The 24,923-nt window shown below is 40.9% G+C and overlaps 1 protein-coding gene across 8 annotated transcripts; it reads left to right on the forward strand.

The window, feature by feature from the left end:
• The first annotated feature begins 500 nt into the window (after window positions 1-500).
• Window positions 501-24,655, forward strand: LOC117430896 (transcription factor SOX-13-like). 8 transcript variants are annotated; one of them, XM_034907991.2, is made up of 15 exons: window positions 501-797; window positions 1,439-1,498; window positions 16,176-16,377; window positions 16,774-16,870; window positions 17,334-17,408; window positions 17,623-17,795; window positions 18,050-18,118; window positions 18,785-18,899; window positions 19,563-19,639; window positions 19,949-20,105; window positions 20,296-20,402; window positions 20,511-20,604; window positions 20,723-20,890; window positions 21,981-22,200; window positions 22,544-24,655. In XM_034907991.2, coding segments are annotated over exons 2-15 (1,818 nt in total). In that variant the 5' UTR covers window positions 501-797; window positions 1,439-1,496; the 3' UTR covers window positions 22,806-24,655. The 8 variants fall into 8 exon arrangements, with proteins under 8 accessions (XP_034763882.2, XP_033907373.3, XP_033907418.3 ...); XM_034051482.3 differs by having other exon boundaries at window positions 502-797; window positions 20,720-20,890; XM_034051527.3 differs by having other exon boundaries at window positions 502-797; window positions 18,788-18,899; window positions 20,720-20,890.
• The last annotated feature ends 268 nt before the right edge of the window (window positions 24,656-24,923 follow it).

Consider the following 24,923-nt stretch of genomic DNA (forward strand, 5'->3'; position numbering starts at 1 on the left):
AGAGACCAGACCTTTAGGAATTAAGACAAAAGTTTGAAATGTTCCCTTTTTGGAGAAATAATGTTTAAATAATGCTTTTTTTTCAGATAAACACAAACTCTGTTGTGCAAACCATAAATGAACTTTCAGAGTTGTATTTTTTATTTATTTTTAATCTGGTAAAATGCACTAGAAAGCACATAGACATTAATTAATTACTGAATTGATTTTTTCAATTAATAATGTTTTTTTGCAGTTTTAATAATGTTTGCCTATTCACATAGCTTTTTAAGTCGTAGTGCACTGACTTAATTGTTAACTGACTAAACCGTGCGAAATACGTAAGCCATGAATCTCAAATTATAAGTTTGCAAGAGTACTTGCATTATTGTTTTCTTTGATAATTTTGATTTTAATAGCAGGTGAGTCTCAATGCGCTTCTCCAGTTTTTGCACAGCACGTGTCTTTCACCACAGGCCACAACTTCAGACTCACCTTTAATTAGGATTTGTTTTTGCGTCGGCTAAAGCGAATCCCAGAGCCCGCGCCTTTAAGGGGGAGGTGAGTGGCAGGAAAAGCTAATGTTGGAAACAAAATTGCAGAAAGTCAGAGACGGAGAGAAGTCACGATTAGAACCTGGTTTTATAGACCATATACTAATATAAAGCAACATACAGTTACATGAACGTTAACCGGGACAGAGTGACGTGCCGGGGAATAGGGGAAACCTGGGCATGATATTCGATTTTGAAGTAGTCCGGGTGAAAAGATTGCTACGGTGAAATAAGTGATCAAGCAGTGCTGGTTTCGGAAGTGTGGTGAGTAACTGTTTACTGTTTTTAAAAAAAATCATGCCAAACTTATCCCAACTGTATTTTGTTACTCTGTCTAACATGTTTACATATACTGTGCCCATCAGTGTAGCTGTTAAATAAGATCGCCGATTTCGAACGTAAAAAGTGAAGAATGTTATGTATTATTATTATTATTATTATTATTATTATTATTATTATTATTATTATTATTAACACAGTTGTTTACTGTTATTATTATTATTATTATTATTATTATTATTATTATTATTATTATTATTGTTGTTGTTGTTGTTGTTGTTGTTGTTGTTTGTAATATTATGTTTGCAGATTACTTACTACTTCGTACTTAATTACTTGTTAAGAAAAAGGTGTTCCAAAGTTGCTGAGATTATCAGTGAATATATTATTGTAGGAATTGTGCCCTGCATTGTACGGTACAGAGAACATAATACCTTTTAAATAGGTGTGGCAAAGAAAATAGCCTAACAATTTAGTTCAAACCCACGTCGTTTATAATTCATATACATATGTTTCAGATGCTCGCTTTCTCTTCGCCAATTCTCTCTCTCTCTCTCTCTCTCTCTCTCTCTCCCTCTCTCTCTCCCCCTCTCCTGCACGTCATATTCGATGGTTATCTGTATCAGGGGTCGATATTGTGCGTTGGATGCTGTATTGAAACACAATAACCTGGCCGCAACAGTAATGTATGTCATGCCGAAACTTAAACGTACTTGCACAATAGCTTTTGTTTATTTCAAATGTGCGTAGGGTATCAGCAAAGTGGCGTATGGTGGTGTTTTTTTCTCTAACACGTAACTACTTGCGTAGCAGTCTGAACTATTATTATTACTAATACCACCGCCGACAGACGCTAGTTGATCAGTCCGACTGCAGAGGTGGCAAGGTGCTATTGACGTCAGCGACAGATAGGGAGAAAGACGGTGGGCTGGGACCAAAAACTAGCTAGTATGTTGTAAAAGTCTTGAAAACACACACTTTCGTTGGTCACACAGAAAACCACATGTGGGTATAAGGGAGTAATACCTTTATTGACGTGAAATTCAGGCCCCCTGAAAGGAGAGAACACTGGCTATCAGCAAGCGGTATGTACCCCGTGTTTGATCACTACAGTCCTGACCAGAACCTCGTCTGCTAAAATCAGAAAGCTTTCACGCGAGGACCTGCCCTAGATTGAAAGGCGTGATGAAATATGCACCTGAAGCCAAATTAGTTTCAAGTTTTGGTGAAGGCGGTTTTTTTTTTTTAATGTAAACAAACAGAAGCTTATTCCATATTCAAATTCCTGTCCAAAATACCCAGGCCACGTGTGACATCCACCTGTTTCAGAACAAAGCGTTTTGTGTGGTGTCTCGCTTTCCTTGAACCTGGACACAGCACTCATTTGTTTCGGCTCTTGATTTCATAGAATGTGGAAGTAACCGTATTGACTTTGTAACCAATGTCAGGTCTGCGGGAATCCACGGCAATTGTGCGCTAACGAGAAGTTGCATTCTAACAAAAATATTATTTTACAACATAAAAGAACAGGTTGAGATTAATGGGCCATGCATTCGTTTCAGTGGCTATAAGACTACAGTTCTTGAATTCCACAGTGCTCCAATAGAGCAATGTCATGTGTAAGCTTGAACTGGGCCAACTCTGTTTGAACTCATGTCAAGGTGCGCTATCCAAGCTGTAAGGATCCTTTAGGAAAGGTCCTTGGGGCTTATTTTAATGGTCTACCGCCGGCCAAAGGTTTGGAACTTTGTTGATTTGTTTCAAACTAAACCGTCATAAGCGTGTTGGGAAAAGAGTATTGAAGCTAATCAGGGACAGGAAAGCAATTTTAAGTTCTTAGTTCTCACTCCAATAACTAAGGATTCTTGTTGAGATGACCTGACAGAGGAAGGTGTTGCTGTGCGTTGAATTGCCTGTTTTGATTGCGAGCAGGAGGGGAAGGGAGGGGTTGTTTACTCCTCCTGCCAAACAGTTTTATTACCTGGGTGTCAAGCTCCGATTGTTCCTGAGCATATCGCCGGGTTATTAAAGGGGAAGCTACAAAGTGTGAGTGTTGGCTTCACGCGCTATGACTTTACACAATAGAGGCTATCAGCAGGGAGTGCCTGCTCCTCTCTCTCTCTCTCTCTCTCTCTCTCTCTCTCTCTCTCTCTCTCTCTCTCTCTCTCTCTCTCTCCTGTAGATACACCTAGCATGTAACGCTGTAGGCCTGTGAACAAAGATCAGCACCTGGATCTCAGTGTTGGGTGTTCTAGCAAGGTCATTCCATGATATTTGCTTGCAAGTCTACAAGACTTGATATTCTCTTTATTGTAAATAGTATTGCCGGACACTGCTGCGAAATGACCGAGGATATTGACCCAGTTGCAGTGTTTAGGGATCCCAGTATTAAACTGTGGCTGTGGAAGAGACAACTTGCAAACTCTTTGGCTTTGCTCTCTAAGGCTTAGTACTTGAACCCAAGACCTGCCTCCCAGTCCTCAGTCTTAACCATTGGCCTCCGCTGGCTCAAGGTTTGCCCAGTGCAGTCAAGGTCCATTCCGTTAACCAATCAGGAAGACTGAAAGAGACGTATCCCTTTTGCCGTTTCAGGCCAGCGAAGCACACCTGCCAGTTAGTGACGGCTATAAAAGGCTCCTAATGAAATCCATTTCCCTCGCCCGTCTAATTTTAGGGACACAGCTGCCTCCTGACTAGCAGCTCCCGGGACGGACACGCTCCGCCATGACCCGACAAGACAGGAAACGGGATGCGGGATCTAGGAGTGACCACTAGTGCAATGCTTACTGTTGATACATTTCTCAGCAGGAATTAGCAGTCTCTGGAGCACAGTGCTAGAAGCTAACCAGGTTGTCAATCGTCCTCTCCAGCAGAACAATGGCCATTAACCTATTGAGCCAGGTCTGAATACAAGGTGGTTGAAGGACGTTCCAAGTTGACAAACAAGCAAAGCAACTGTTTCATAAAGGCGTTGGACAGTGTAAAAGGTGTGTTGGGGGGGGGGGGGGGGGGGAGCGTTGCGATGTACCAAGGTCTAGCAATTACCATGGCTTTGTAAGCATGCACATATACTTAGTCTCATTTCTTGTTGTTTAGTGTGCAGACAGGCATGTCCGCTTACATTAGCAGAGGCTGTTTAACTCTCTCAGATATCTTCAGGGTGCAATACTGTACACATTACTGCACATTACCTTCTAAAACCATTGGAACTAAAGTATGCCATCATTAACCCTGGTGTAGATACAAGGAGCAAACCGCTGACAATCTGTTCTCGTGTTTTTCCTTAGAAAAATATTGCTGCAAAGATTTTTAATATGGTGGCAGGTTTGGTGTACCCTTAACGGCACACGACAGAGCAATCAAAAGTCAGTCTTGTTAAAAAAAATCGTCTTGCATTTTTTAAATTTTTTTATTTGTGTCTTTGCCGTTCTTGGAACCGGCTTCGTTTTGATTTTTTTAAACTGCTTTGAAAATAAAATCTAAACTAAAGCGCACGTTATCTCTATTCTCATTTTTCACAAGTTCGTTTCCTGGTTTGGCAACAACTAACAAATGTGTCGACGCGTACAATTTTTCTTTTTTTATTTTAATGCCATTTTCTTTTTTTTTTTTTTTACATTTTTTGGTCGATTTTGTAAGTGCTGAGAAAGTGGAATTAAGAGTAGATTCTTGGTTTGATAAACATGTTAATGCACCCCCCCCCCCCCCCCCCCCCCCCCCCAATGCAACCCCCAAACCACCACCCCCCCCCAACTCCCCCGATGTAATGTACCGGAAGCCGTAGACACTAGTGCAATAACAGCACTTGATCAACAGATACAAGGCCAGCAAACAGAGAGCTCAAAAACAACAACTACCCCGAAAAATAGACTTTGCGTAATTGTTGAGGACTCTGTATCCGATTCATCACTGCTATTATTGGGTAAGCTGAACTAAAGCAACTTTTATTGTCTTTGCCTTTGAGAATAAAATAACTTGTTTCCAACAAGGCCTACATCACACTATCAAAATATCGGTACATATGTTAAATGTATATTATTATTATTATTATTATTATTATTATTATTATTATTATTATTATTATTATTATTATTATTATTATTATTATTATTATTAAAAGTACAATTATGTATATTAGCATTAGCACTTTTTCACCTTTTATCACCTTATCCCAATGGAGAATTTTTTTTTTAAAACAGAAAAAGGATTACAAACACACACATAGAGTATATGGAAGTTCAAGACACATTTAGGGTACAATGAGTGTGGAAATAATATTTAACAGGTTAAATTTGAATAATTGTATCTGTATTTTGAAAATTGTTTTGGAAGTTTTTAAAAATGCCATTTCTTTTCTTTACTAATGCCTTGCAAAGTTTATTAGAGATGCACATTATTGCACTATTAAAGAATAACTTTGTTAAGTTGGAGATTTATTAAATCCAAACAAATCAATAAGTATATGAGATTAAGTCAGTGTAACCCAGATTCAATATTATCTGTTATCACCATTTATATAATATGTGATCAAAATCACAAATGCAGAAAAAAAACATTTCAGCAAATGATCAATAGTTAATCAGGCAGTAATACCAATGTGATACGGTTGAATCAATCTTAGTTTGCGATGCCAGTGTAGTTATTTTCTGGATCCACGCACACTAAAGGTACATCTATAGCCGAAGAATAGGAATAAAGCCAAAACGCTTGTCGACTGAAGTTTTATTCATAATGTATGATTATCTGTCAAAGTTATTAATAACACAGATTAAGATGTAAATAAAATGAACAGATGCATTCCTACAAACTACATTTAGGGGGGTATTTTTCAAACTAAACTGAGTAAGTGAGGTCAATTTGATTTTAATTTTAAAAAGGATAAATCTCATCTCTATTTGTATTTCAACTTGAATTATTGTCATGTTTTGCCTTGTTAAAGTAGTGTGTGTGTATATATATATATATTTAAAATTTGATATAAGATTTGAAAATATAAGATATAAAATTTGATATAAGATTTGAAAATATAAGATATAAGATTTGATATAAGATTTGAAAATACTACCAAGAATATCTTAAACTCCCCCCTTCAGTTCAGACCTGCAAAATGCAATTGTTTTTTTAATTTTTTTTAATTTTTTTGCAGGAGGATGTGATTTTAACATGTATCGGGACTAACTATTATTATTTAAAACCCAGCTGTATTTATAAAAAGCTTCAAAGCATTAGACCTGCACACAAAATCATGCATAAGTGGGGAGCATTGAGTCCAACTCTTACAGGTATAAGCAACTAGCTTAGTTGGCGGCTAAGACACAAGTCAGCACTACTGCCATGATCTATGTCAGCTATTGTATTTAAAGAGGCACCTTCAGCTTACTTTTCAGATTGAGGAAAGCCTTATGTAAAAATGTATTTGTATTCAGCTGTCATACCAACAATAATGTATTCGTTGAATCTGGTTCTGTTGAGCGCTTCTAATCACATTGTAATTACAATGTAATTACAATGCAACTACACGTGTATTACATGTCTAAGGCTTTACACTTTAATTACACAAACGGTTCCAATTCCAATGTAACCACAAGGTATTACATTAAGTTCCTCAATCCAAGTTGCAGCTCTAATAATATTAAACATTTTCATTTGAGTGGGTGTTATTGCTTTGCTTGTGTGTGTGTGTGTGTGTGTGTGTGTATGTTTAGGGGGTATTTAGAAACTGAACTCTGGACCACAAATCTAGAAATAAGTTTCAGACTGTGGTTCTGGATAGTCTGTCAGTTTTGCTGTCCTGACTTGCATTGCGTTGAATGTCTACTTTGTGTTTTATTGTTTGTTACAGCGAGCTTTTTAGTGGTTTCTGTTTGGCTTTCTTGATCATTGTGAAGTCTGTTTTGTTGTGTATTACTGTGCAAAGATACAGGTAGGGCCACGTCAAAAAGCATGCCGTGAAAGAATCTCCACATTTTCATAAATTAGTTCAGATTCAGTGCTGAAGCCAATGGAGACCCTGCAGCTATAATAAGAAAATCTAATGTGAAATCAAGAAACTGCGTAGGTTTGGTAAAATGGTACTAGGCAGATTTACTAACTATTGGAGCTGGAAGCTTGAAACTGTCCGAACACTTAACTCCTGCACATTATGTTTTTAAGTGGCAAATCCATTCTGAAAGACTATTGGAGCTCCATGCTGAAATGATTCCAAAATATACAGTCATGGAAATCTCTGCATTCCATTGAACTGGTTGGTGGTTGAACATGAACAATGCCCCTTGGCTTGAATGAGCTCTTTTTTGCCCGATGGATAATGATCGATTTGCTCTGTATTTAGAAGCAGCTGCTTGCAGGAGTCTGTTCCAGATAAGAGCCTTTAGGGTTGTCGCTGCTGTATTTCTGGTTGTTTTTGTGTTTTTTATTTTTGCTTTAGAGAATAGGAATAGGCTATCAGATTTTTGTAAGAAGGGTTTTCTGGCAATTTTGCATGCACCTTGTTTAATTGCAATCTGGGTTCCTTTCATTTTGATTATCAGCTCATACTGGGCTGCCGACTATTCTACCCGAGAATCCGTTTTCCTGACACATTTACGGCATTTGTCACCTAGGGTTTTTTTTATTTTTTGCTTGTTTTGTCAGGTTTGTTGTGTCGTGGATTTTTATTACTGCAATTGAAATAGGCATGCATATCCTGTGACACTAGAGTAGTCTATTCTGGTTATTTTACTTTTGACAAATAGACATTTTCTGTACCAATGTAAGATTTAACATCAAATTGTTTATAATCTACCGTTTGCAAAATGTGTTTAAATGGATACTGGTAGAGATTCATGCACACATTTAAAAAATCTTAATGTGTAAACTAGCTTCAAGCAAACTATCAAGTCATCCTTTTAAAATGGATTTATATGAAAGATAACCAAATTATAAAAATATACGGTACGCTGGTATACGCACAATCTTTGTGTGGAATTTTATGCTGCAGCGCACAGTAATTTGTGTTTTTACACGGTGTAATGCGTCTCATTAATATTTTATCTTGTTCGAACTATCGCAGAATTCTCCATGTTCACTGATTTGTAAAACATTTTAAATGATTTGGTAGGCTGTGTTTTGTTTTATCTTATTAACAAAAACGATTTTAATTTCTTTTTCCTGTGATTTAATGTATTTTTTTTATTTGTCAACGATAAAGCCAGTTTATACCATGTTTCGAAGTGAAGGGAGGTGTTTATTATTTTTTTTATTTAATTTTATTTAGATTTTTATCCCCAATTCCAAATTAAATTAAATAAATTTAGGTCAGGATTGTACAGCCGTTTATGAGATATATAGAATAGAGAGTTGAAAGTCGTGAACAGTTTAAAATAATTTTAGATTTAACTTTCGATAACAGTTTATCAGAAATCAGTAGATCTAATCACACAGTTGATTTAAAAATAATAAATAAAAATATCTGCATTGAAGAATTGTCTGCCTTAAAGTGTCCGCTCTGATAAACCCGTGTGATGTATTTGCTTGTAGTCACCTGCAGATAAAGACCTCCTACAGCTCTGACCAGTGGTTTTGCCTTACCCTGTAGCACTGGTACTCAAATCTTGCTCTCGATCCATTCCAATCAGGTCCTAAATGAGTTAATTGAATCTTAGCAGTTGCCTCTTAACTATTTTAGAACCCGCTTGGAGTAAAAACCTGGACTGAAATGGATGTTGACGGCCCACCGTTTTGAATATGCATGATTTAAGACAACGTTAAAAAAAGCATTGGACAAAGTCATTTTGTTGTTCACTGTTGAGTTGAATCGTTCTCTGTTGAGTCACGGTAGAAGCCATTTCAAGACGAAAATGAAAACATAAACCTGACAAAAGAAGCCTACCTTTTTACTTTCAATTTTTTCTCATGTAATTAGCATTATGTAATAGACTGCATCAATAAAAAAAAAAGCTTGTCCTGTTTTATTGATTGAAACAGCGTCATGACGATCATGATATTGCTGCCTCACCCTGCTCTTCTGTGAATCTCTTTCCACCTTATTTCTTATCTCTTCATGGTATGATATGAACTTGACTTTGCCATATAGTTCTGGGATCAATCAGCTGCTAGATCACTGACGGGCCGAATGGCTTCCTCTCTCTGTTTCTGCAGTAGACCCTTGAACTACACTTTTCACTGGCTAGGGGGATCTGGGCATTATGATTGTGGAAGTTATCCAAAAAAAATGTTTAGCTGTAGTAAAAACCAGTCTGGAGTAATATATAAACTGGATCATGCATTCATAACACTCATCATAACGTCTTTTAAATGTTTCATTCGTTTCAATAATGACGGCATGATTTTCAAAATAAATAATGACCACTCAAAGGGAAATTTTAAAAGGGATACGTTCAGGATGTTGTTGGCATTTTTGACCACTTTTAAAAATAGACATGTTGATTTATCAACCGATGTCAGGTTTTGAAAACTATGGTTCAACCTGGTTTGTGTATTGGCCCCTTTTGAAAAATCACACTGAAATTGTCATTAACAATAGTGTCACTTTTTTTTTTTTTTTAGTAATGTTTGTGGTACTGCTGACGACCCGAGCCATTGTGGAACAAATGTATTTGAAAATACACACTGTCAATTGCTTCTGAATTATATTATTATTATTATTATTTATTTCTTAGCAGACGCCCTTATCCAGGGCGACTTACAATCGTAAGCAAATTATAATAATATTGTTCATGTTTTCTTCCTTAACTTGTCCCACAATGTCAATTTTGCATTAAAATATGATTTCCGGTTTATTGTTTATTGTATTCTCCTGTAGTCGCCTGTGCTCTCCGAAAACACCCACTGTTGGCTGAACCATCTTATTTGCATTTTCTGAGGTAGTTTCAGCTGCTTGGACACACGCTTCCTCTCTCCTTGAAGCTTTCTGGTCACTCCGAACTAAATAGCCACCCACCTGCTGCTACTATACCTGCAATGACAGGGTGATGTGAATAACCTGTTTTAAAGCAGAGTACACACATTGAAAATCAAACACCCCAACAGGTTGTTCTGCATTGGTAAAAAGGGTAATACCATCTGGGGGTATTTGAAGATGGGACTATATCTATCAAGGTATTTAGTGAGGTCTTAGTGAGATGTAACAGGCAGTGCACATCTGTCTTGATTCTTGTTCTTGGGTGACTGTAGACTAGACAGACTTGTTGAAATAAGAGGATCTGTGATTATGAGTAGTTTAGGATATGAGTTGTGGGCTCAGTCGCTGTGAAATGTCTGATGATCTTGTGTACCCGTAAACAACACTTGTAGCTTTTCCGGAAAAAGAAATTAAAGATAAGAAGGTAAGACATGCTCGATGTTTCAGCGGCTGTTAAATTCTGGGTCTGAGCGATGCTGTGGTTTTGACTGTAGGAAGGTGGGGGGGGGGGGGGGGGGGGTACAGGGGGGCGGGCGGTGTGACGCTCCCAGTATTGATATAATGTGGACACTTTTGTGGGTCGAGGTGTGAAAAGCTTAGAGTTGCACTTGCATTTTTCCTACGTGGAACAGTGAAATAGATAAGCTGTGGTACAAATTCCGTGGTACTGTTTCTAAACTTGAATGACTTGCTGTTGTCCACAGACACGCACGCTCACACATAAATCCATGCATCAGAGAAAACCTGACCCAACCTTTAGCAAGCACAGAGTGATCCAGCCTCGAAGCACACACATGCCATTCAATGACGATGCTGTGTGCATTCAGATGCATTCAATTTAATTAAGTAGTAGGTATAGATATACCTTGCCAAGAACTGAAAAAGATTTCTCAATTAATAAAAAATTGTATTTGTTGCTTTTCCCTGGTCGGAACGGCAATGCAATTTCTATGCAATAACACGTTCAAATATCAAAGAAATATGTCCTTTAACTTATAAAAATGGCTTTGTATAAAAAGAATGTAGGCTATTTTGCACAGTTGACCTGGTCACCTTTATGCTGTGAATTGCATGTTATCTGTCATTGACTGAGCAATTAAAAAAACGTTGCTGAAACCCAGGCCTTGCTGTTACTGTGTGATAACTGACTCCAGGACCATGTATTATTCTGTGTAGAATACTGCTCCTGTGAGTCTGATAGCTCCAGTCTGCTGGTCAGGAAGTTACTCCAGTTCAGGGAGAATAACCTGCTTGTTTCTGTCTGCCTGTTTCCTCTGCGTTTCCAGGCACGCAATTGTATCCTGTTTGTATCGGAACACACGGCTACCCAGCGCAGACAGGCACCTGACTGGACAGCCCCCAGTGAGAAGCAAGTTTCGCTGCACTGCAGAGTGAAACAAACAGTTAGACTGCATTGTTAACTACTGGGGTTATGCACTGTCAACTGTAACGCTGTTGTTCCTTGTGAAACTTCAGACTTCAGTATGGAAGCCTGTGCCAAACAAGAACCTGCGATCAGCCGTTTTCTGGCTTCTATTCCTGCCTTCTCTGCCATAGCCAGGCTGTATTGGTTTATTCTAATGCGGCCACCTGTAAACTTGTAAACTTGTAAACCTGCTTGTGGCTCTCTTTCCCCTGTACAGGGTTTGAAAATCACTGAATTACAGTACTGTGTGTTTAATTCTTCTTTCTGGAATAAAGCAGTACTTTACTGCAGCAATCTGGCCTTAATTACTTTCCACAATACCCCTCTGTTCCTCACCCAAAGCACGCTCTGATTATGCTGCTTGAATAAGGGTTAACCATTGTGTCTTAAACCCCCCCTTCCAGTAGGCGTTCAATACTAGGACCAGCAGGCTCCATTAAGTACCTGTTGGGTTCTCGTTTTCCTGGCACAATGAACAGGCCGTGTCGCCATGGAAACAAACAGCTGCGATGCTGTTTATTAAAAAGCCCTCTATTTACTGTACGCCGATTGTGGCATACACTCAGGGGCTCATTAAGGCAGAGCTGTATTATAATGTATGTTGAGAAACGGAGGCGCTAAGCCAAACTATATGCACTGTAAGTTGTTTTTTGTGCGTTTCAGGGGGGGTGGGGGGGTGTTAGCAACGGCCCATCGTGATTCTGAAATGGTCCTTTTTATTCGGTTTTGTTTCCACTTCCTTTTCTAGATCACTTATTATAATTCTCTTCTTCCAGGTAGCTTCTGTATTCTCTGAGGCCATTGTTTCATTTTTGACCACAAAAAATGTACAATTATAAAAACAAAAAACGGTGTAGCCATGGAGCAATTCTTGCACATCATGATGACATGTTTATTCACTCCAAGTTCAGATTGCTCATTTCTCGCTCCTATATATTAGATGTAAATCATATTTTTCCCCGAAATGCTTTTTTCCCCTTTTGTTGTCTGCCCAAAACCAAGCTACATGTATTGTCGTTTTAGAGTAGACTTCCAGTATATAGCAGATCGGTCCAATGAAAAAATACAGCGCCTTTACTATGCTCTTTAGTTGCATGTACTGTTCAATCAAACTTCCTCCCTTGTCTGTTCGTCTGCATTCTTTTTCAAATCATTATTAAACAGTTTTTTTTTTTCACATAGACGCCTAAACCATTTTTATTTAAAAACATGCCGTACTATCCCTTTGCAGAGGAAACCGCCTCACAAACAAACAAACAGTGCAGTGCTAGTAAGTGACCCCGCATGCAGAGTTCGACTCCCTCCCCCTGCCTGTTTGGTGACCAGTCCCCTCTGCTGGTGTACAGTAGCTAGCCTGTTGCACATTTCATGCAAATGCTGTACTGGGGCTGCTCTTTGTTGCTTTAGCCCCACCGCATGTGTATCCTGAACTCAGAGTGCTTGCTGTGTGAAAGGCTCTGAGAAACTAGTGAGAGAGGCACATTTCCATACAGGAAAGTCACAGTTTGTGCTGTGGGATCCTCTCCTCTGGTCCTGCCCTGCCTCTTGGGTTTGCCTCTTGGCTATGTAAATGCATTGCTACCTTTCTAAAGTTCAAGACAACAGCTTGGAAAGAGGTCTCTGTACAACAGGTGAAGGCAGCAATTTAGAGGTCTGTATCTTTTATTATTATTATTATTATTATTATTATTATTATTATTATTATTATTATTATTATTTATTTCTTAGCAGACGCCCTTATCCAGGGTGACCTTACAGTCGTAAACAAAAATACATTTCAAGAATCACAGTACAAGTAATAATACAATTAGGAGCAAGATAAATACAATGACTTTGGTTCTAGCAAGTACAAGTATGACAAAATGCGATTCAATAACTGAGCAGATAACAGTGTCAGTGATAGTTACATCAGGATATAATTAAATACAAAATACTACAGATTAAATAACACTTGACAGATTACAGTACTCTAAAGTACAGGATTATATGCAGTAAAATAGGGGCTATAGGGGTTATAGTTCACTGAAGTCAGCTTTTCAGAACTGAAAAGAGACTGATACCTACCAGAGGTGCTAAAAACGTGTGCTGTGCAGTACACCGTGTTCATATTAACATGTATTAGTCATGTTTTTTTAAGAATTATTGTTCATGTTGTTAAATGCATTAATGGACAAGCTCAAAATGCCTTTGTATTTGCTCTAGGTGAATTCTGCCCTATGGCAATAGAGTGCTGGTTTATACCACAGGTTAGGTATGACTGTCTTTCTACAGAGTGCTGTGTTGTCTGCTGCTTTTCTGACTCGTGTTCACTGGGTTTGTAGATCCATTTTAAACAAACACTGTTTCAAATGTATTCATCTGCAGAAATTACTATGATTGTATTCTTCATATAACAGAATTTATTAATGATCGTATGAAAAAGATACCATGCAAGGAAACCAAAGGAAACCGTCTGGAACAAATAACATACGTTCTGCTATTCTTGAGGGTTTTTTTTAAACCCGTTAAATACCAAATTAATTCCTCTTTGAAAAGAAACAGAACACAAGCTGTATTCATGCAATTTGATACATTACGTTTAGACTTCACTTTTACGGTTGACAAACTTAGATTAGGAGTTCAAGAGAGAATTCAAATAACAGGTAGATGCCAGTTAAAAATGCTCCAAAACGTTACAAAGTAACCTGTCATCGAATGAAGACAACGGCACTAAATGGGGTAATAGGTACTTTTCAGCCATTTGAAAAATATTAGAAGCATTAAAAATGGAATAAATGCTTTTGTGTGTTCTCTTTTTGTTTTACAGCTTTTTTTGTTGATATAATTAGTGGAGCAGTTATGATCTGTGCAGTCTGGATACCATGCTTATATCTTATGTCGTTATCTTTAGAACATCTCGCCCACTTGAGATGAAACTTGGTATGGTCTTGGTGACAGACGTCTCCATCTTACAAAAACTTAACCATCATACTGCGAAAGTCCCTAAGACCTCATTGGCTGAGATCTCCCTAGAGAGGGAACAGGTGGTTATCACCATATATCTCCTGCTGGAAAAGGATAACAGGTGCCCCGGGCAGTGTAAGCACTGAGTTAGCTAATTGTTCTTCTTGAGTGAGAAATGAGCACCAATGCCAGTACAATCCCTGTTAAAAACCTCAGATACTCGTTTATATATAAAAAAAATCTTTTATTTAGAGAATTTATTTTACCCCTGATTTGTCTCTACAAATTAGGATGCCCAATAATGCTTTCCCCTCACCGCAGCAATTCTGCACACAGATCAGGAAAACCCAAGGTTCAGTGGGCATCCTCCAATCCCACGACCAAGCCAGTTTCCTCTCTTTCACCCAAGATCGAGAGCGGATGGAGGACAAAGGCCAGCCCTGCAGGTGTCCGCCTGAGCTCACTAGGCATGTGTATGCCACCAATTTAAAAAAACATATCAATCTTGAAGCTTTCCCGCTGCGCTTGCCAGCCTGCGTCGGCTCTGACTTTTGAAAGTGAGAAGCAGACTGTCGCCTCTTCTGGAGGTTTATCACAAGAGTCGTAAGTGAACGCTGCAAAGCCAGAAATACCTCCCACGTTCCGGCCCCCTCTGCCTACTGCTGTGGGTATTTATAACACATTGTGACTGCTGGGTATGCCTTGCCAGCAGCAAAGGCACGAACAGAAGGGAAAGTGAGATAGCATCAATGACTGTGCAGGAAAGGGTGGTACTGCCCAGGACTGTACAGGGAGCCTGTCCGGCCACTAAGAATAGCAGGATACTAGTCAAGCAGAGAGAAATAACAGGTCTCAAAACTGCGTGTACAGCTCTCTCTCTCTCTCCCCTCACACTTCTTCTATCCCAGTCTGTGCTTCTAACAGTGTATGTGTAACACAAGGTTTTCATACTGTGTGTTTGTTTGTTACCATAGGTTTTGCAGCTGCTTGCATCATGTGTAAGGGCTGCAGTAAGGTCTGGTAGATAGGCATTGATTAACAACGTCTGCTTCCAGTGCTGTTCAGTAAACAACAGTCTCCTGTGCTCATTGTTTTGATCTCTAAATAGCAATGAATGAGACTTTAAATAGTACCTTTTTAAACAGTGATTGAGTTGTGTGCATGAGACAACAATAGGAATGGTAATAAAAAATAAAATAAATGTGGGCTATTAGGGGTGCCTGCTGAACTGAGTGGAGTGATGTAATGTCGGTCCTCTCCCCCCACCCCTGTTACTGGGGATATTGGCACGCTCCAGCCCGGTATTGTTGTACTGCCACACTTCCTGTGTTTTATTGCTTTTGTTTCAGGTCTATTGTTAAGACTTCCTTTTGTTCCTTCTTTCGCAATTAGGGATTTTTTTCATTTTCATTTTCCTACCAAAAAAAAAACTGTTTCATTTTCTTCCCTCGCATTGCACAAGTTTGTTCTGTGTTTTATACTCCCCCCCCCCCCGTTTCTGTAGCACAGTCCCAGGGATCTGTACAAAAAAAAGGTCTGTACTATCTTTAGCTTCTTTAAAGGTGATTTTACCTCCAGAGTTTGGTGGCTACCTGGTGCTGGTCTTCCTAAAACTTGTTTCTCCGAAACGGAAAAGTCTTTGCTCGCCCTTTGTCACACCTATCCATTTCTCAGTCTGTTCTCAATATTCCAATTTTTAATTACCAAATTGTTATTTAAAATATTGCACCAGGTCCATTAATCTCATCTACAATGACAGACTGTGGGACTGCATGTAGTAGACAAGTCATTCATGCTTCATACTGCGCAGTTACGGTATTGTAATGCACAGCTGCATTATACTATTGGAGAATGCTCTCCTCGCCTGCCACATCCAAGGCTACTGTCATTTGAGTTCAACTATGTTGTCTTTAAACCTTCACGAGAGACACTGCCTTTTCTCTACTCCTGTTCTGTACCCGTTTTTTTGTGTTGTGAATAATAGCAGACTACTTCAATCACTCAACATTTAAAAGAACACAAAAAAGCTTTGGTGACTTAAATATTCGTGGAACTTTCACCCCCCACCCCCCCCCCCTCTCTCTCTACTCAGGATGTGTGATTCGAGCCCCGCCTCTCTGTGTCGCCGCGGCAATGGGGATGTGACCATGGTGGGCCTCGGTGTGAAGTTGGAGGAAGAGGAGGCTGAGGTGGGCAGGGCCCCGAGCCGTGACACTCAGCAAACCTCGCCATGTGATTGGTCACTGCAGCCCCCCAGCAGGGGAGGGACCCCGCGCAACACACACACACCCTCAGTGAGTTCCAGTGCAAGCAGAGCACCCTATGAACTACAATGTACATTAGCATTCAAGACAATCCAGCAGTTTATCTCAAATCTTTGGATACTGTAAGACATTATTCATATGATTGGCAGTGGAACACGTTAGTGTTAATGTGTCATTATAAGTAATGGGATCTTCAAGTTCTACACATACTTTCCATCGACGTCATTGCTTGAGAATTGCTGTCAGACACACAAGGGACGTTGAGTGCGTTGTGCAGTGATCACAATTTCTTTTGCCACTTGCTGTGTTTTTTGCCTAAAAGCTGCTAAAACCATTTGTATACACCCCCTGCAGTTTTAAAAACAAAAAAGTGTTGTGTTAATGGAGGTTTGGATTGGGGGTAACTGGGCTTGTTTTGTCTGCCAGGACAGCTCCCCTGGTAGGGGACGGACACACGGACTCAGCCCTGACCCGGTCCAGATACCCCACGAGAGACTGGAGCTCAACCGGAACATGAGTGAGGGTGAGAGACAGACTTCACTCCAGCGCTGCACAGTATCAGATCTTCAGCATAGACTGTTTTCAACAAGACATTTAAATGCATCACCAAGATCATTATCTTTTCCCACTGGGTTACGTTTTACTGCACTGCAAAACCATGGCCGGTATTTTCCATTGCAGGCAAACTGCCCACTCCATTGTAATTGTATGACATCGGTAGTTCACCCACTGTGGAAAATCACGCCCAAGAAGTTTGAACTGAAATCTGGAAATATCATCTGACACTGAAATGCGTTTCTCTTTCGCGTGTTACTGTGCGTTTACACTTCACAGGTGTCAACCTTTTAATTAAAGCCGTCACATTTAAATATAATGATAGGAAATAATAAACAGCTCTGAACTGTGATGGGATTGAACGTGTTTTAATGTCGTTTTCCTCTTCAGTTATGGGATTGAACATGTTTTAATGTTGTTTTCCTCTTCAGTTATGCCAACCATTGAAAAACTGCTGAGCAGCGAATGGAGAGACAAAATCCTAGGAAACAACAAGGAGCTCAAAGGTGAGGTGAAAGCACCCTTCTCTCCTCGGTGCTGTTCCGCTGGCTATCCCCAAGTATCTAATTCAGAGGAAATATTCAACCAGAGTCTGTGAAACCAGCAGTGTTTGAAGCCATGGGTGCAGATTAACACAGTTGATGAACTTGGGGTACAGTTCAGAGAACAGGAGCCCTAACCCTGTGTCTCTCTGTGTGTGTGTGTGTGTGTGTTGGGCAGGTACCCCCGATAGCCTGGCGGAGAAGGAGCTCCAGCTTCTAGTGATGATCAACCAGCTCTCCAGCCTGCGGGACCAGCTCCTGGGAGCCCACTCGGAGCAGAGGAACATGGCTGCCATGCTCTTCGAGAAGCAGCAGCAGCAGATGGAGCTTTCCAGGCAGCAGCAGGAGCAGGTGAGGGGAGAGGGGACGCACTGAAGAGGCGCACAGCTACCTTCTGCACCTGGGTTTAACACATGCATGACTACCTCATGTGGGGACGGATTTAAAAAAACTCTCTTCTGGTCTTTATATGGGAGACGCAAATGCATGGGATTTGATTTGATTGGGTTGTGTAGATAACTGGGTACTTTGAAAGTCATTCATTTTACAGAGCAATTCCAGCAGCCCCTGAGGTTCCCTAATTCATTCTTTTTTTTTTGCTTCAGATTGCAAAGCAGCAACAGCAGTTAATTCAGCAGCAGCACAAAATTAACCTGCTTCAGCAACAAATCCAGGTAAGGAGAGCGTGTCTGCCCTGCCGTTCACAAGCACAGATCAGAGCCCTGACATGCCTGTTAGCTTTGACAAGGGTTTGCATAGGTTCTACTGGGTTTTACATTGTAGTTACGTGAGCATTGGGAATACAGCAGGGATTCCTCTGTAGCTTCTGTAGAGAGCTGAGAATTGTTCTCCATACACCAACCAAGAGACTACAGCTGTGGCCAAAAGTTTTGCATCACCCTTTTGAATGAACTCATTTTGCTTCATAGTCGAATGAAGCCTGCTGGATAATGTTACGTTAACATGAATTGCGTACCACTTTGTAGTTTTCCATATACTTGATGAAAATTGAAAAATGACGTTTTGACATCTAACATGAAATACTGTACTGCTATTATAGCTTTGATGACAAAAATTCTAGGCGATGCTAAACTTTTGGCCATAGTGGTATTTAGGGCTTGTGTTAAATTCTATAAATGCTTATTTTCATTTTTTTTTTTAATAGAAATAACAACTCTTAATTGGATTCTGAAATTGGAAGTGTCAGATTTTTGTACCGTGTTGCGAAATGGTGCTATAATTGAATAACTAATTAAATCCAGCACGATCTTGTACTAAACTGTTCTTGTTTGTGTTTGTATGCAGATGTTTGTAACGCTGTTTTCTGTGATGTGTTTCAGCAGGTCAACATGCCCTATGTGATGATCCCAGCATTCCATCACAACACGCAGGCCCTTACTGTCCCCTCTGACCCCCAGATGGGACTCCCTATTCAGCCCATTCCTTGCAAACCAGGTATGAGTGGACAGGCAGGAGCTTGGCAAGTGTATAATGTGCTTCGATGTGTGATTCACAGGCTGTACATTCTGCTGTGGTGTGTTACAGCTGGTACGGGATAATTGTGGTACCTGTTGATGGCTTGATCGATAAGAACAGCGATAGGAAACAAAAGAGAATAGTGCCCAGTTCACCGCAGACGGGTTCATGGAAATGTGTTGTTTCTCTTTTGAAAGGGCATTATTATGTAGAACTCTAGCTACATACATAAAATGAGATGCAATTGTCCATCAAAGTCAATGAGCCCCATTGTTACATTTGTTCTCAGCTCAGCTCAGCCATAACTGAGATGCAAATTTGTATTTGAATACACAGATCAGCTGGGAACTTTTCTGTCCTTGCACGTCCGTGAAAATGAAACGTAAACAAAACTGCTCAGTGTAATCTATATTCCACGAACAATTCCACACGTGAGATTCACGTTTCTAAAACCCCTTGCTTTTTATTATAGAAGTGAATGCATTCAGTATCTTGCATTAAGTGCAAAAGAAAACTATCCTTCTTCGTATTGGAGAATAATATTATTTGTATTGCTGTTGTGATAATTGTCTCTACAGCCATGTTCATTTTGATGCTGACTGTGTCCCTCCCTCTGTCTCTCTCTCTTTCTCTTTTGACCAGTTGACTATCCCATGCATCTGCTTCAAAACCCCCACTCCACCCCTGTAAAGAGGTCAAATGGACCAGTCCACATGCAGGTGCTGTATGTCGTTTCCTAGCACATTCTACAATGGAAGGTTGTCCGGGGGTGGGGGTAATGACAGTGTTAGAGGTTTAAGAATGGATTGTTTAGGACTAGTGCTCATTAGTAAGATCCATGTAATGACAGTGCTAGAGATCTGAGAATGGAGTGTTTAGACTCGTGCTTATTATTAAGGTGCAGGTTAATGTCAGCGCTAGAGATCTGAGAATGGAGTGTTTAGACTAGTGCTTATTATTAAGGTGCAGGATAATGACAGTGCTGGAGATGAATGGATTACTAATGTTTGCGTTTCAATCTCTTCCAGGAGGGTCCTCAACCCTTGAACCTGACCTCCAAACCCAAATCTCAGGAGCTGGGAAAGGCCCCCAGTCCTCAGTCAATGGATCTGGGGCACCTACCAGCGGACTACAGACCCCCCCTTGATCTGCAGCACAGCCCCTCTAGATCCGGCCTCGCTCTGGGTAAGTAACTCAACATCAGTACTAATTTGAAAAAAAAACATGCCTGGTTGTTTGTTTGTGTAGCTATGTACAAAGCTGTGGGACGCTTACCTGTGAAAGCTGTTTTTATAGATCAAAACTAGTTATAAGTACAGTCCCCTCCCACCCCATTATTGTTTTGGCACTGACCCCATCCTGTTCCCCCCCACAGGGTTCCTGGGCGAGGGGGACGCTGTCACGAAGGCGATCCATGAAGCACGCCAGCTACTCCGGAGCCATGGCACAGACGGGAGAGAGAGAGACAGCGCCGGTAGGAAGGTGAGGCAGAAGGGAGGCTACGACCTGAATGAATGCATGCATAATTGATCCTGGTGGTTGCTGTTGTACACAGCAGGTTGCTGACGCGGTCTGGTGTTTTTGTTTCAGGATGGATCGAGAGGGGAGGTATGCCTTCTGAGAGAGAGGGCAGAGGAGTGCCGGCCCCAGCACCGGGCTGCCGACGACAGCAGCGACTCAGAAGGTATGTGAGGGGATCGGGAGCCTGCAGGGAAATGCAGTCAGTTTGTTCGTATTGATGGCTCTGTGTAATGCACAGTGCTGAGCTGCCCTGCCTGACTGTCCTTCGGTCACCCCAGCAGGAGGACTGTCGGCAGCCAGATCCGTGGGGTTCCCCGACTCCAGGGCGCCCTCCGCTGGACACATCAAGAGGCCGATGAACGCCTTCATGGTGTGGGCCAAGGACGAGAGGCGGCGCATCCTGCAGGCTTTCCCAGACATGCACAACTCCAGCATCAGCAAGATACTCGGTGAGCCAGCCCTGCGTCCTCGATAGCGCTACACTGAGAAGTACTGAAAGAAACTTCAGGACATTGAGAAAGTGCTAGTCAAAATGTCGTAGTTCTTTCACAGTGTGTTTACGGGCAGTTTTGCGACCATCACACATGTGGAGTAGGCCGCAAACTCTACGAGAAACATTTTGGGAGCTATGATCTCTAAGCTGACAGTTACAGGATATATAGTCTCGATTGTCAGTTTTACTCCTGCTCACTCTCTCTCTTACTCGCCATCCTCTTTTAGTCTCCCCTTACACTCACTGCCTCCTGTCCTCTTTCACAGTTTCACTCCCTCACGCTATCCTGTCCTCTTGCCCTCTCCCTTTCTCTGCTTGTGTATAACCTCTGTCTCGCTCTCTGTTTTGTTGTTGTCCTCACACTCACTTGGTCTGTTAGTCAGGCACTGTGGTTTATTTTAGACCCGACACCTGCTGCTCTTTCTCGTCTGAGGGGCTGAGACCCGATCGTCCGTCTCGTTCTTCATCTCGCAGTTCCTGTTTCATCATGCTGACATTCCATTCCTTTGTCATCAGAGAGGGGTTGGCAGATGTCATATCTAGTGCCTGTGTGCCTCCCTCCCAGTCTCACATCTCCGTCTCTAGGCAACATAGCTTCCCTCCCTCCCAGTTACAACCGTCTGTCCACCTGGCCACACTTTTTACCACCTTCCCAGTCCCCTAGCTCTATACACTCAGCCACACTGCTTCCCTACCTCCCAGTTACATAGCTCGATCCACTAGTCCACACTGCCTGGCTGCTCGTCCCTGATCTCAAACCACCAGGCCGCTCTGCTTCCTTCCCTCCATCGCATCTCTTTCCACCGGGCCATACTGCCTCCCTTCTGGTTAGAAACAGTTACTGCATTCAGAGTTTTTTGTTTTTTGTGTAGGTGTATGAGACCTTAATAAAATACGGCATGCAAGTGCTGTCTTTTTTATGTTATGAAAAAGGCTTTCTTTTCACTTGCAGTTAATTGACAAGAAGAGTTAAACCGTGTGGAAATGTAGTTTAAAATAGCATGTAGGTGGACTCTTTGCCTCCTAACCCCCGTGTGTGTGTGCAGGATCGCGCTGGAAGTCCATGTCGAACCAGGAGAAGCAGCCATATTACGAGGAGCAGGCGAGGCTGAGCCGGCAGCACCTGGAGCGTTACCCCGACTACAAGTACAAGCCGCGGCCCAAGCGCACCTGCATTGTGGAGGGACGTCGGCTGCGCGTCGGAGAGTACAAGGCCATGATGAAGAGCCGGAGACAGGAGGGGCGGCCAGGGGGCTACACAGGGAGGTAAGGACTGCAGCGCTTCACACAGGCACTGCAACCTGCTTGAGATAATAATAATTATTATTATTATTAGCCCTGAAGATATAGTTGAGATTCCTGTATGCATGCACACTTTTAAATTTGACATAATTCCACAGACTCGCTTATATAGTGATCTACTTTTTTATACTAGTAGCTTGAAATTTGTATTTAGAACTTATATTTAATATTTATAGAACAAAGGTTGCAAATATTTATTTTTTTATACACAAGACTTACTGTTTGCTTTTTGTAATGCAAAATGCAACGAAGCTTTGGGAAAGGCGCTATGTAACTGATTGTAATTTCCTTTTGCTTTGTATGTCAGCCAATCAGAGCAGCTGCATTACCCCTCAGCGGAGGCCCCGCCCTACCCTTGTCAGCCGGTCTCCATGACGACGCTGCCCATGCAGTCCACCCTGCTGGAGCGCTACCTCCCACGTGTCCTTGAGCCACACGGCCTGCGACCGGCCGGGGGGGAGGAGAGGGATAGGGGGCCAACCCCTACGGAGAGACACCCCAACAGTGAGGGAGAGGAGAGCGATACAGGGGAGCGCAGTGAGGGGGAGCTAGTGGTGCTTACAGACTGAGGAGTCATAGGTCAAAGCTCAGCAGCCAGGTCAATGACAGCTGAGAACTCTGGGAAATTATTTTTTTTTTACCTCTGACTGATGTCAGTCAGGGTAGTAGGCATTTTTTGGGGGTACAATTCTGCATACATAAATAGACATTGGAAACACCCCTACACAATACAAAGGTAAATACATGGGGCATTTGTTTCATTAAGAATCTGTGGTCAATGTTGCTGAATCTAGGAGTGGCAAAGTAAAAGCACTGGTAAAGTAATTATAAAGTAGCTACACTTTTAACTGTGCAAAAACATAACAGTGAATTTAATAAAATAGGAAAGAAAAAAAAGCTAATAATTACATTTTTGCAAACCAAATTCTTAAAAAAAAAAAAAAAAAATGTATAAGGCCATCAGAGACTTAAGCCTTGTGCAGTTGCAGTGCCTGTGACCCCTGACCCCTGACCTGTACCACATCTTGAGTGAAGACAATTGTTTAACTGCAGGGGGCAAAAATATGGCAACTTGGAATATTATCTGCCACTGAGGTAAAATAATATCCTCGGTATGTTTCTTTTTTATGATTATTGCCTGGTCTTGCCGACCCTGATTTAGCACTTTGGTCAATGAAACCAGCCGCTTACCAAGATAAAAAAAAACTGTAGCGTGGCGCTGAAAAAAAACAAGGATCTTCCTGAGAACTGTTTTGTTATCATTTAAGTTTTATATTTGTTATTTAAAAACTAATTATTCTGCCTCCTCACTCATTCTATTTATTTTTTCTTTTTAATCATTTGACAAGGTGTCCTTCTGCTGAAGGATTAGCACTTGGGTATTTTAAATGTAATATTTTTAATTGCAAAAAAAAAATCTGATGGAGAAAATCCTGAGTGGTTTTGCTCTGTCCTGTAGTTACGCTGCTGGGGTGAGAGGAGAGGTTCTACAGAGCAGCTAACCACACTGGGACTAGAAACCAGCGAGTTGTGTCCAGTAGCAACACTGTTTCTATACTACTGAAGGACAGATGTCGAAGCTCTAGTGTTCTTTTTTCTATGAACGTGTTACAGCACATGTTCTGGTCAGATCTGGATACCATGCTGCAACCCCTGTGCACTGCAGGAACAAGGTGGGAGTGTAATGTTAGGCTGTGTTCACACTGGGTCCATTTCGAGGTCACAGTGTGAATGCAGCCTTAAATCAATGAAGATCTGTTAGGTAAGCAGTGGCTTTCAGGCTGTTTTAAAGTCGACTCCCACCTTTCAGTTTAAGCCTTAATCTTAATAAACATGTTTTAGTGGTAATGACATGGGGAGCTCTCTCCGCTGGTTTTCATAGCCTTGTTGTGTATCGTTTTAGTTTGGAAAATAATTACCATGAGTACATTTCATTTAAATTAAAAAACAGCAGATAAAAATTTGAAGTTAAATTTAAGATTTTTTAAAGAGAGTACATTTACTCAAGACTATAAAATGAGGGATGTGTAGAAGGTTCTGGAAGCCAACATCTCCAACAGGGCTTTCTGTTCTAGCATGTAAAATGCCCCGTTTCACTGATTTAAATGTCTTATTTAGATGAATAGATTATTAAAATGTGGACTATGCTGGAAATCTTTGTAAAGAGAAAAAAAATATAAATAACTTTTGGGGACGACCTTTTTTTTTTTTTTTTTTTTAAAAAAACAGAACACATTAAATTCCGAGTGGCTGAGCTGTTAAACCGTTCTTGTAAATATAGATGTAGAATTTGATTATAAGATCTGGTGTAATTTAAGCTGTATATTCTATGTACTTTATTTACACACGTTTTATGCGTTTGTTTGTTTGTTTGGTTGGTTGTTTGATGCAATAAAGAGATCCTACTCTCGTGCTGCAAGACTGTGTGTCACGGTTTGTTTTTAAAAATAAAAGTTAAAGCAATCGCAATGGCACACATACCATGGTTCAGATTACCAAGAACACACCACGCCGCACTGGGGAGCTGGAAACTGAAGCAGGCTCAGATGCCTTCTAAATGTAGCCTTGCTTCACTGTTGCCTGCGTGTTTATTATTTTTTATAAACTAGCAAACAATGCAGTTTGTCACCTGAAACCCAGGAGAAGACGACAACACAATGAAATATACTAGTGAATCCTGCTACACA

This window comes from Acipenser ruthenus, chromosome 29 (assembly GCF_902713425.1).
Source record: "Acipenser ruthenus chromosome 29, fAciRut3.2 maternal haplotype, whole genome shotgun sequence".
In the NCBI taxonomy this organism is placed as follows: domain Eukaryota; kingdom Metazoa; phylum Chordata; class Actinopteri; order Acipenseriformes; family Acipenseridae; genus Acipenser; species Acipenser ruthenus.

Excerpts from the sequence above, each read along its gene's own strand:
- LOC117430896 (XM_034051482.3), top strand. Across the intron at positions 18,900-19,562 it reads GCCCATTCCTTGCAAACCAG|TTGACTATCCCATGCATCTG; the intron begins GTATGAGTGGAC and ends TCTTTTGACCAG. Across the intron at positions 20,106-20,295 it reads TAGATCCGGCCTCGCTCTGG|GGTTCCTGGGCGAGGGGGAC; the intron begins GTAAGTAACTCA and ends TCCCCCCCACAG.